We start from the raw sequence: 12,360 nt of genomic DNA on the forward strand, positions 1-12,360 counted from the left end.
GTCTCTGCCTCAACGGCCAATCTTTAGCGTCTCTTAAGCAGCACCGTTTTCTGCGTGCAGTTCCTGACAGACAACTCTCCTGGCTCCCCTTAGCGAAAAAAGCCTGTGCTAAAAACGCATTTCGAGCACATTGTGTTAATTTCATATTAATTTTGCATTTTTAGCCAATATGCTTAAACTGCAATCTGACTGCTTACTAGCATGCTAAGAGTAATATTTTGAAGTCTAACAAATGCGTCAAAAGTACATTTTCTGTCTGTTTAGTATATTTACTACACATTCAAATATATTAAAATATACAATTCATACATTAAAATATACTAAAATATACATTGGAAACACACTACAATAAAAGGCAATAAAATATACAATTAATATATTAAAAATGTATTCACTTTGGCTTAAAAAAGGTATGCTAGTCGGATTCCCCGCATGGTGCTGATCAGTGTTGTGAACAGCAGAAGCAAGAATTTAATGAATTAATGACAGCATCAGGTGACATTTGATAGGTTGGGAAAAATAAAAGTAAAATTAAAAATAATCTGCACATGTCGGCACCACTGACTTACAACCGGCTTAATCCAATTTTAGAATACATAAAAAGGCCAGAAGGCAATGGTATACTTTTGCCACCCGTAGGTGGGGAAATTGAAGAAAAAATGAGGGGGTGGGGTAAAAAGCTACATAGCGACCCACAGCCTGGGGAGCGGGCCCGGGAGACTCCCCTGATCCCCCCCCTCTGGGATGTAGCGGAAGGGGTTGGATGAACGGGTTATGGGAATTGGGATGGGAATGGGAGCAGCGAGTTTTTGCTCTGATATTTTATTATCTCGACTCCATTACTGGCCTGCCTGCACAAGACAGGGAGATTGTCAAGATTGTCCAATGGTACGGTCCCGCTCACTGGATGTCCTACCACCCACAAACGGAACGGGTTGTGACCACCGGAAAAAGGAAAACCCAACCCGGTGTTAGCTACCTCGGGCTCCTCCACGACTTTGAGGGTTTGTTTCGGACCTGCCAGCTACTTGCCGCTGAATGCTTGTCGCGGTTTTTCAGTCCCCGGAAGTATGTGTGGTGTGATCCGGTCAGTATAGTCTTAGGTCGTCAGCCTATTGCCCTTCCGGCTCTCGGTGCCATCACATAACACCTCCGGGCGGACCCACCTGTATTTCCAACCAACCAACCATGCACTTATTTTCTCCCCTAGCTTGTTCCACGCCTACTGAGGAGGGAGTGTTCAAGGCTCGGCTGACGGGGCCACAAACCAAGAACATGGCTTAGGGTGAGATGACCCGGGCCTACTCCGCCGGTACTCCACAACATCGACGGTTTTTGCGCTGATCGTACTGCGCACCCCTACCTCGGCGTCCCGCAATAACCGCAATGGCCCCGCGGTCAGCCGTGAGGCTGCCTCCCCGACGACGTCGATTCCGAGGAGCCTGGCTGCTGTAAACCCCCGCGCGGACCTGTCCTCTCCGTAGCCAAAAACCGGCGCGTCGGTCGCCAACTGGGCACTCCCCCGCGTGAGGAGGCTAGTTGCATGTATCTGAAAACCTTTTGATCTTTTGACATGACTTCCGTGCCGGATTCCGGGGATCCGGCCTGATGATACAACCACGCCTGCCTCCACTCAGGCATCTTCGGTCTATCATGAACCAAATTTTTAGTCGTAACTTGCGTCAGGCATCGGCCAGGAGTAGAACTGTCAACCAACAAATACATAGGCGTCTATGGGAGCCGGTCGGCTTTGATAGATGGGGTCCTATTCGCTGGCATGTTCGGGCCCAGAGGCGTTTATGGCGCCATTGCCGGTATAAATCGATCACGCTGTCCACGCGTAAATTAAATAAGTGGTGATTGCATTCCTACCAGAAGTTAGCATAAATGAACGCACAACCGAAAAGGGAGAGTGTTCACAGTTCCCGGAAACGTGATTTCGAGCACTAGGTTGTTCCACGGCAGCTTGAAGTGCGCTGCAAATATGCTGACGCGGACTACCCATGTGTTAGAATTGAAGAATACTTTGCACGAATTAATTTCGTATTTACGGAAGTACACTTTAAATGAATTGCCAACATGTCATTTATCGAAACTCGATTTCGTTAACTAACTGTCTAATGGCAGCTTGAAGTGTGTGGCAAATACGTTTACGCGGACAGCTCATTCGTTACAATTGATTTATGCTTTGCACGAATTAATATCATTTTGCGAAAGTACACTTTCAATACATTAGCAATATGCAAGGCCATATCCCGAAACATGATTTCGAGCACTAGGTTGTTCTACGGCAGCTAGAAGTGTGCTTCAAATAAGTCTCAAAGGGCTGCCAGTTTGGTAAAATTGATGTACACATCAGACGAATTCATTTCATATTTACAAAAGTGCACTTTTAATACACTGACAAGCTGCTAAAACTGCATACATATTTTTTCACGTGTTTTGAAAGTGCTCTTAACATGCTTCAAGTAACGTATATTTAAGGCGAATTGATTTAATATTTAAGAAAGTACATTTTTAATACAACAAGATACTAAAGTAGCATGCATATTTTTTCGCGTGCTTGAAACGTGATCGAAACATGAGTTACGTATACTTCGAGTGAATTAATTTCATATTTACGAAAGCACACTTTTAATACATTGGCAAGGCACTAAGACCGCATTCGTATTTTTTCTCGAAGTTGAAACGTGCTCGAGGCAGGCTTTAAGTGACGTATTTTTGGAAAGTTTAAGAATATATTTCGAATAGCAAGCATAAAATTTCAGGAACATATTTTCGGCATATTTTTAGTGCATTCATGAATACAAAATATTTTTAAAATACATTATAAATATCCCGTAGTATATTCCAAACGTATCAGTTTTCGCTTAGGGTCATGATATAATATCTATCGAAGACCAAGTGAACTCTGTTGTGAACTTGATACCCAGGCTTGCAGGTACGTCTTGGGGCTGTTTTTCGTCATCTGTGCTCACAGTTCACAATGGATTCATTTGTGCAAAAATTGCGTACTCCTCACCTATTCTTCACGGCCGCCGCGAACCTCGGACGAACACCAGCAAAAACTGTTAGCTAGGGGTCTCCGCGTGTGTTTGGGAGTTCCTCAAGCGACTTCCAGCGTTCTGGTAATTGCTCAAGAACGGCAGCCTCCGTTCGAAGTGTTACGAACAACAGAGACCTGCAGGCACATTTCCCGCCTGATAACCCAGCATTAAAGGCACCCATTAGCTTCCGCGCTTTATGAACGGGATGAAAGTCATATACATCAAGTGTTTCATCACTTCTTAGCTATGAATTTTCGAAAGGAGACACAGAAAATCACCCATGGCTTTGTTATCCTTACTATACAGTTGTCTGTCGAAAGGATAATTAGAAAACGTGCATTGATGATATCCGCTGCTCAGCAGTTAGCACTTTGCCAGATACACATGCGGTATCCCGGTTACATTCATGTGTATACTGAAGGTTCAAGTCTTCAAAGTTCACCAGCGTCCGCATTTGTGAATCCGTACATGAATGAGCGACGGGCATGTGAACTGAATCTCACGCAACAGAATCAACGACTGCTGAGATTTACGCTATTTATTTTCTCTCCAGTTCATCTCCTCGTTGTGAGACCCGCGTATGTGGGTAATTTTTAGCGATTCCCAATCCGACTGAAATCACTTGACAGCGCAAGTTTCCTACCATGGAAAGCTAGACTGGTATACGAAGCTCTTAAAGAATTTTTCAAGGCTACCCCCATAAAAAATGTCCTATGGCCGGCTATAGGATTTTGGCCCAAATAGCTATAATCCTTTCCTATTTCTGTCTAAGGCTGTATATACAGGCTGATATATTTTTCTATAGAGAGCTTAAGACAGTTGTATTGTTCCAAAGCTATAGCTTTAGTGGCATAGATTTTTCAATAGCTGGCAATAAGCACCTCAGTGGGTGCTTATAGACGTTCATAAAAGGCCATAGACGGACATAGCTTTTTCCACAGACGCCCATAGGACGTTTTTGGCCGAAAAGCAGCATATTATAGTTTTCCTGTGGATACCAGTACATTGCTTAATTCCTGGAAACACTGAAGTGGATGCAGTGGCTAGGCAAGCATACTCCATGCCCTCACTTCTGGCATTCCGTTATCGAGAGGGGCATTGCGCCGTCTCTTGAAGACCATGCGCAATGAAATGTACGAAAAGATGTGGTTTGAGCCAACCCATACAGGTTCTAATAATAATATTTGGTTTTTGAGGAAAGGAAATGGCGCAGTACCTGTCTCATATATCGTTGGACACCTGAACACCACCGTAAGGGAAGGGATAAAGGAGGGACTGAGAGAAGAAATGAAGAAAGAGGTACCGTAGTGGAGGGCACGGGAATAATTTCGATCACCTGGGGATCTTTAACGTGCACTGACATCGCACAGCACACGGGCGCCTTAGCGTTTTTCCTCCATAAAAACGCAGCCGCCGCGGTCCGGTTCGAACCCGGGAACTCCGGATCAGTAGTCGAGCGCCCTGACCACTGAGCCACCGCGGTGGGTCAATACAGGTTCTGATCTGCATTTCCTCAATCCGTCGCTGCTTCTTAAAACTACATTATCTATCAGCATAATTTTAAATTTTAGAAATGCTCCTTCGCCTCTTGCGTTTAGGAACGTCTTGCACGAAGCACTGTCTTCATAGGATTGGCCGCGCAGACAGCCCACGGTGTGCGTGTGGCCGAGAAGACAAGGATGTGGCTCACCTATCATTGGACCGCCGAGTTCACGACAACCTCAGGTCGCGATTTAAGAGAGACTTGAGCGCTCGTGATGAAAGACCCTTAAGTCTACAAAAGTTCTTAGGCCTGTTGCCGACATGTGAACTGCAAAAGTGAGCACTTGTAGCATTGATAGCATCCATTGAGCTCAGCGGTATCCTTGGGAAATGGGAGCTTAGCAGAATTAGAGTTATTGCTAGAGCTCTTAGCTCTCTGTGTGTGAGTGTTTCGTGATATTGGGTAATTCATTTTGCAGTGTATGCTACAAATTTATTTTTGCATTTGTTTTCTGTTTTTTTTGGTTACTGAGTGCTTTAATAGTGTTGTTATTTACTTTTGCTGTGTGTACTGCAAATCAGCCTGTTTCGTGCTCTTCAGTCCTTGTTGATTTATATATCGTATGTGTATTGGATTGTGTACTGTTCTCTTAATATTCAAGGTATTTTTGTTGTCTCATTATAACTGACGCTTGTACTTTGTTTTATATTTTGTGTACTGGTTGTGTTTGTTTTATGTTATGTTGAACTGTACATTGTCGGACAGAGTGGTTGCTGCAGATTGGTGAAAAAGAGTAGCAGGAACCGCTATGCACCACCAGCCTCTCGTTTACTCATGTAAATAAAAAGACATTCACAAGAAAGGTGGACAAGACAACGCGCTTTTTTTGCCCATTGTCCTCTTAACCTTTCTTGTGAATGTCTCTTATTTTGCGTTAACGTTTCTACGCAGGGGATCCAACTTCTATGGCAGCGTGAGAATTTTTGGCTCCAACCGTATAAACTGGGTTTAACTAGCCTCCGTGAATCACACGGAAGTTCAGCGCAAGTAATTTCTCAGTGCTGACTGCTATCGCGCAAACTCCCGCTAAAGAACACGTGCAGGCACTTTGAGCCCTGACCACGGAATGCAACTGAATGGGTCCTTCTAAGTAAGCGCGAAGGTCTGGCAGCGAACGAAAACTACGAAGGCATCGAGCGCACGGCTACTGGAGGGAGACGCTCACCAAACGTTATTTGCCGTCATCTGCGCTTTCTTTGTGGAACCAAAAGCACTCCGTCCGCACTGCATGTTCCAATCACTACAGTCATTGGACTGCGCCGTACGCAGCGTTGATCTCCTGTCTAGAAGGGTATGTGTACAGCGGCTAGTGAAATCGGCAGAATACATACTTGTCTGTTCTTGCTGTTGTCTTCGCTTTTCTCGACATACTCGAGCCATAGCCAGGGCGGAAAAAGAAATTGCTGAGTTCTCGGAAATACTGCAATATAATAAAAGTAATGGCGCCGAATGCGGGTAAGCGGGAACCATTCAAAAAAATTTAAAAAGATTGGCCTTCTTATTACTGTTATGAGATATGCGCCGGAAGCATTCAAAGTTATGATCGCAGGGGCTGACCCCTCTCCTATTTTTTATTGATTTTAAGTATTGGGTGCTCTTTATAAATAAATAAAGTCTAAGGTTAAGTAAAAAATTCACTCTTTTGTGTGCTTTCATATGCCATACTTCTGCTTCAAGCGTACGGCCACAGTCACGTTACCCAGCGCGCACATTTTTCAGGCATTCGTTACAGTTTGACCTTAGTGCCTACGAAGCGGTGAGATGCAGCAAAGGCAAAAGGATGGTGTATACAGGTCTACCTGGCAAGTTTCAGGGCTAATTTAGTTAAATGTTTTTCCAGAGGCCCGCGTTGTAGAGACATGACAAGAATTGTAGACTCGTAAATTTATTGCAGTGTAAATAAAATACTTGTGGCTTTTTTATTATAATTGGAAAGAAAAATATAGTAGCAATACCATACTTCACTGCAAAAATTAGACATAAAGCGGGCCCTATAATTGTTAATTAGCAAAAACCGCTACGGAAAAATTGCTATGAAATGAGTCTACACGATGCTGCAGGTGTTTATGCTTTGTAGAGTGCAACAACAAATCTGTCCGAAATGACCCCTCCAAAAGGGCAAACAATAACATTGTCACGCCAAAAGCCCTGCCTTCCGAAACCCTTGAAATTGTTTTTTAGTATCACGGGCAATTCTTTCCCCACTGCCTTCCTATAATAAATCCGTTCCCAGGCTTTTCTGTACGATATGAGTTCTAAACAAAACTTGTCATTTTATCGAGCAGTATCTAATAATAAAAAAGATGCATAAACTGCTTAGGTTACGAAGCATGGTAAAGCGTGTCTTATGGCAACCGGCAGTGCACAGCAAGGGTATCACTTACTATGTTTGATGGAAAATTTCCCTGCTGCCAGCCGTCATACACATGGGAAGATATCACCCACTGGTCGTTGGTGTAGAACCTACAGTATGTTTTAAGCTCGTAATCGCCTGAAATAAGATCGATATACTCAGTGGCACAGCGCAGACAAAAAAATTCAGCGGAGCGCTTAAGCCACCTTATGTGTATTAAGGCGAAAGCCTTTGTGGCGTCCTGCTGATTCTAATTATATCATATTGATTACCTGACAATAATTATTTATCAATTCATTACGTTAATTGATCAATGTCAATGATGACCTTGGATGACATTTGGTTAGATCAACAGGTGGAGCGGACACTTCTACACGTTTCCTGCAGACAGCTCTTGCGGACACTGCTTTGGCAAGAAAGGCTCTTGCCTTAAAATTTCGATCATTCGCTCGCCCTTTCTTGCTTGTACATTTTGAAAGATGAAGAATTTTAACATTTCTACTGAAGAATTGGGACATGATACACGCTACTAGTGTGATTTCTGATCTTCCACACAACAAATACTAGAATTTGAGAGCCTCTCAGAACGACACACATTACTTTTAAGCAATGTCTCACTAATATCTTCATATAATAAAACAGCTCATCCAAACTTGCGTTTCTTGTAGTACAATGTAATTCTATGCCGTTGTGATTCCAGTCCACGCACTTGCATCATAGCGTGCATATGTATACATGTATATATGTATACATTTTGCATACGTATTGCATATATACAAACGCATACAAATTCATACATAATACACTTTACGTCTTTTGCGCTTGTAAGCTCCTTGTTTACTGTGCTGTGGAAACCAAATGAGCCGACCTCCCACAGGGGAAGCTAACACTCAAGAATTATTTAGGCAATCAGTGACTGGCCAATAGAAATTAACGGTATAAGTAGCGAAACATCCAGAGGAGCATACTGAATATGGATAGTTCATAGCTTTCTTCAGAACAAAGCTTACGGAAATAAACCAATACAAACGGCACAAATTGACACATTTCAATAAAGCGTAATTTTGGCTTAGTTGAATTTGAAGTAAATGATCCGGAAGACGAGAGGATTAATTCAAATTGCTTGATCTTATCGTCCCAGAGGCCAGTGAAGAGGCTGACTGTGGACTGCATAAAAACGCTTTGAGTGAGCTCCGGTCCAATTTCAGGTGCCGCGTTCGGCCCCGCTGAGATAACGAAATGTGTATTTTTATTTTGGCAGGCTCCACATCAGGGCCTTCTTAAGGACAGGCGCAGATGTAAAGGAAAGGGTCGGCGGTGATCCGGCGGAACTGGGCAGAATTCAAAGAATTGTGAAGGCAGGCAAACCGATAACAGTGCTATTTTCTTTTCAGGATTTTACGAGAAACAACAAAGTTTAAAATATGCTGAAAACTTGAACAACTCTATATTTATCTCCAAACGACTTTTCGCGGAACGCTTACTACGCTTGTGAACTCCTCTTAGCAAGTGCTAAGTAATAAAGTCGTCATGGCAGGAAAGTCACTAATAAACCGCAATATACGAGTTCATTAGTTGTTAGAAACTTGGCATGCGTAAGAATAACTACACACTGTTGCTGTCCAGTCTTCAGAGCAGTTAAAGAGCTTTACTTGATCCGTGCAGTGATGAGAGACTCTGTCTGGTGAACAGGAAAGGCTCGTAGCATCTCAAGAAAAGCGACCTCAATGAAAGCTACCAGGATATTTCCGCTAATCTCCGTGCTGTTTGTTCGCCCGCTCTCAAAGACGCCAGCATGGCTTTATCATATCCCTATATTATTCACTTTTTATCCTGATTAATGTGCTGAAGTACCATATTGCCGGCAAATTATACTATCATTGTACCACTTCGCATTGACATTATTTTCTATAGATATCTAAACTGCAAATCAACCTTATTTGTATTGAGCGAGCGTGCGTACTTTAAACACTGCATGCAGGTCTCCCCCGTGCCTCTAACAATGAACTGTGTTCAAGGTCCGTTACCAAGCCTGAGGCGACGCAGGCATGCAATCAACTTTCTGTTTGAGTATTTAAATGACAATGATCATCTTGACAAGCTGTAATTTCACCATACATGCGTCCCTCATGTATTCTTCACGCAGCGTAATAATTACTCGGCGATGCACGTAAGTACACGTTTAATGGGTACATTTTATCTTCTGCTATATTGATTTCTTTTATTTTCACTTTTCCGCAGCGCCACTCTCCTTCCATCTTTCTCCCAAATTTCCTTCCTTACGCAGAGTTGCATGCCAACGACTTTTAAACGCCGGCTAGATTCTCTGCTTTTTTCATTAAAGGGTTTCGCTTTCTGTCTGTAAGGAGCATTACTGCAGCAATAATGCCTGCCTTCAAGTCATTGCTAAGGCTTTCTGTCACATTCTGACTCAACTTACAAAAAGGTAGTACATATGTCTACACTGTTACACTTAAATTCAATTGCTACCTCGTCTGAAGGCATGCTTTAATCTTGGGTGTTCTAACTGAAAGCACATAAAATTACATGATCATTATGAAACAATATAAATTTACATTATCAAAAAATAAATTTTACACCGTTTACGAGCATTATATAACGCTGGAAACTATTTCGTCATCCAAACTTTACTGTCTTTGGGCAACGCATTTCTATATAGGCAATTGTACTAAGGTCATTTCAGGAAGGGGTGTTACCCCTGCAATACTCACCTCTTAATAAAAGTTCAGAATAAAGTTGCTCACATTTAGACGTCTTTCCCTCGACAGTCACCCTCACTCATTTTGTTCACACGGTTACATGTTCTCCCTCTCGAAATTCTTCATATTTAAAATCTTCTTCATCGTCACCTCAATGAACACCTTTCCTCACAAAATGATAACGCATTATAAACATCATTCAAATATTCTGCCGTGCGTAATAACTTCCTGCTATCGAAGCTGAGAACTAGCTATGGTTACCAACGCCTTCAATTTTCCTCCATATCATTTTTGCAATCTTTAAATTTAGAGATAACTCAGACCTATACTCAAATTCCTTGTTTAAAAAAGTGCACCTTAACCTGCCTAATACTTATACCTGAAAAACTAATCGTCTACTGTGAAAGTCACTATGACATCCTACACTTTTATTATGTTTTTAATTTCTACATTATTGCCTTCTGTCCTTATTCCTAACATATCATTACACATTGCCGGCGGCATTTTGTTCTTAAGTTGTCTCCTTTGTCTTATCTTTGCTTTGTTTCGTATAATTCTTGTTACTATTTTGTTTGTGTTGCATGGTTAATGTTGTTAGTCTTTGGTCCCTGCGTGCATCCACACATTAGTTACTTATAGTATTTTACTGAAATTAGAATGCGAGGTTCTACCTGCGGATTTCCTACCATGACATCTCTTCCTCTATATTTCTTGTGTTAACTGAACTGTAAATAAAATACGCACTTCAACTTCAGCCCAGCTGGTGCGCACCCAGCTTACAGCAATATGTATTCATACTTACTGAATTTGTGCATACTTACTTATGAAATATGGAACGTCAGTCGTCTTAATATATTCTTCGTTTAAAAATAACTGAAATTAGTGAGGGGGGTTGAAAACAGCAGTTAATGGCAGTCTTGAGCAACGTATATTACTGACAGAGCAGAGCGAAACGCAGAACCTTGCTATCTTGGGCACATGATTGCGAAGCAGGGCTGACAATCGGACCCATTCTCGCAGCGTGCTCCCTAAGCTCGGAGACAGCTACGCCAAGCCATCTGCTCCGGAGGCGACAACGATACCCTAAGCAGCGGACGTCGCAGATGTGGACTGTTTTTGGTTTTTTACCCTTACCAATATTTCAAAGCAAGTCGACTGTGTGGCAAATTTGGGTATTTGTATAGGCAAGAGAAGTAACAAAACCACAGACCCACAAAGCCTTTCAAAGCTTTTGTGGTTGCGCGAATACAGCAGCGTCGACGCAGAGTTTATAAGGGCCTAAAAGACTAAAAAATTTCTAGGCTGATTACGGAGAAAGCTCCGCACTTCGCGTACACACCAGGACTCTTATGGGGTGAATGACAAGTCTGCCGAACACAGGGCCACTTGGTTGGCGCATGGTAGGCAATGATGCTCTGAGGTGTCCCAGCAAAGTAACAATGTGTGCTGGTAAACTCTAGTTTTGTGCACAGAAAACATAGCCAACTGTACAATGGCAGAAGCCAACAGTCCCCGAAATCTAAGAGCATACAGGGTATAGTTTTAATTTTTGGTGTTCGTCAATGAGAATAAAAGTAAATACTCTTCAAAATAATTGACTAGAAAGCTTGATTCGAAAGATGAACGAGAGACCTTCAAGGTTAGGTTACACAACACAAAATACCACCTAAAGCGTATGATTAGAGCTATGGTTACGTACCTCAGTTCGTAGAGGAACGGAGGCGCAAATTCGGAGGTCGTGGGTTCAGATCCTACCAGCGGCTCGAGGTTCTTTTTCTTCTGCTTCTTGGTGAATTATCTTTGAAAATATTCGCCTGATTACTCTCCCAATGATGAACGCCGCAAATTAAATTATTACATTCCGTACGCTTCTTGGTTTTTGCGACTGTCGGCTTTTGTCATCTATGTGATCACAAGACCTTCTTTCCCATTCTCTGTTTTGCTCATCAGTTAAAGAGGGCCGTGGTTCTGGCCATCTTCATGCCATAAGAAGCATAGCTTAGGCTCTCACCGTTCGATTACGTTTCATGTGGCGCTAGCAGATATATAGAACGTACCATGTCCACCGTTATGGACGAGTGTGGCGCTGATGAACGCTCTCAAGGCTCGGTTGCACTACGTATGAAAGCCAAGGGATTCATTTCTCATCAGGAGCCAGCAGATACCTTCCGCGCAGGTGCATAAAACGGCGCGAGGTTCAGGACAACAGCCACAATATCGCAGCAGACTTTACCGTTTAATCTGAAGCGTGTTCCGTATTGTTCCACAACAAAAGTTATTCAGGCTTGAGATTTAAGAAAATCAGGGACATTATTTTTAAACACTAATTTGAGTCTTTTGGGGCAATGTCATTTGGCCCTTTCTCATTGTCCGAAGCTCCCAGTCACATCCATGGGGAATCACGTCATGCTGTTCATCAGAGGAACTCACACTGCTAGTTAACAGCTCAAAGTTTGCCTTGGTCCAATTCCGCACCCCTCGAAAGATGCAGTCACCGAACAATAAGAGAGCGTGACGACGCCTTATCCCCTTGAGGTAAAAGGGACACAACTGGAGTTTCCGAGAAGTTGGTCAATAATTTTTCGACATATTGTTTTTGAGGCAAAGAGAAGGTTTTTTCGTCATAGTAACACCAATGTCGGCGAACGTGAAAACACAAGGCGAATCTTGTTAGCTAGTAAGCTATTAACAAAATTC

At 42.6% G+C, this 12,360-nt stretch overlaps 1 protein-coding gene across 1 annotated transcript in view; it reads right to left on the reverse strand.

The window, feature by feature from the left end:
- The window catches only part of LOC144110483 (uncharacterized), a 40,639-nt gene that overhangs the window by 13,760 nt on the left and 14,519 nt on the right, over positions 1-12,360 (reverse strand). Inside the window, exons 4-6 of the mRNA XM_077643401.1 lie at positions 10,485-10,536; positions 6,975-7,081; positions 5,922-6,010 (exon numbers count right to left, since the gene is read on the reverse strand). Coding sequence (XP_077499527.1) covers positions 5,922-6,010; positions 6,975-7,081; positions 10,485-10,536 — 248 coding nt within the window. The remainder of the gene's footprint in view (positions 1-5,921; positions 6,011-6,974; positions 7,082-10,484; positions 10,537-12,360) is intronic.

Source organism: Amblyomma americanum, chromosome 11, assembly GCF_052857255.1.
Source record: "Amblyomma americanum isolate KBUSLIRL-KWMA chromosome 11, ASM5285725v1, whole genome shotgun sequence".
NCBI lineage: Eukaryota > Metazoa > Arthropoda > Arachnida > Ixodida > Ixodidae > Amblyomma > Amblyomma americanum.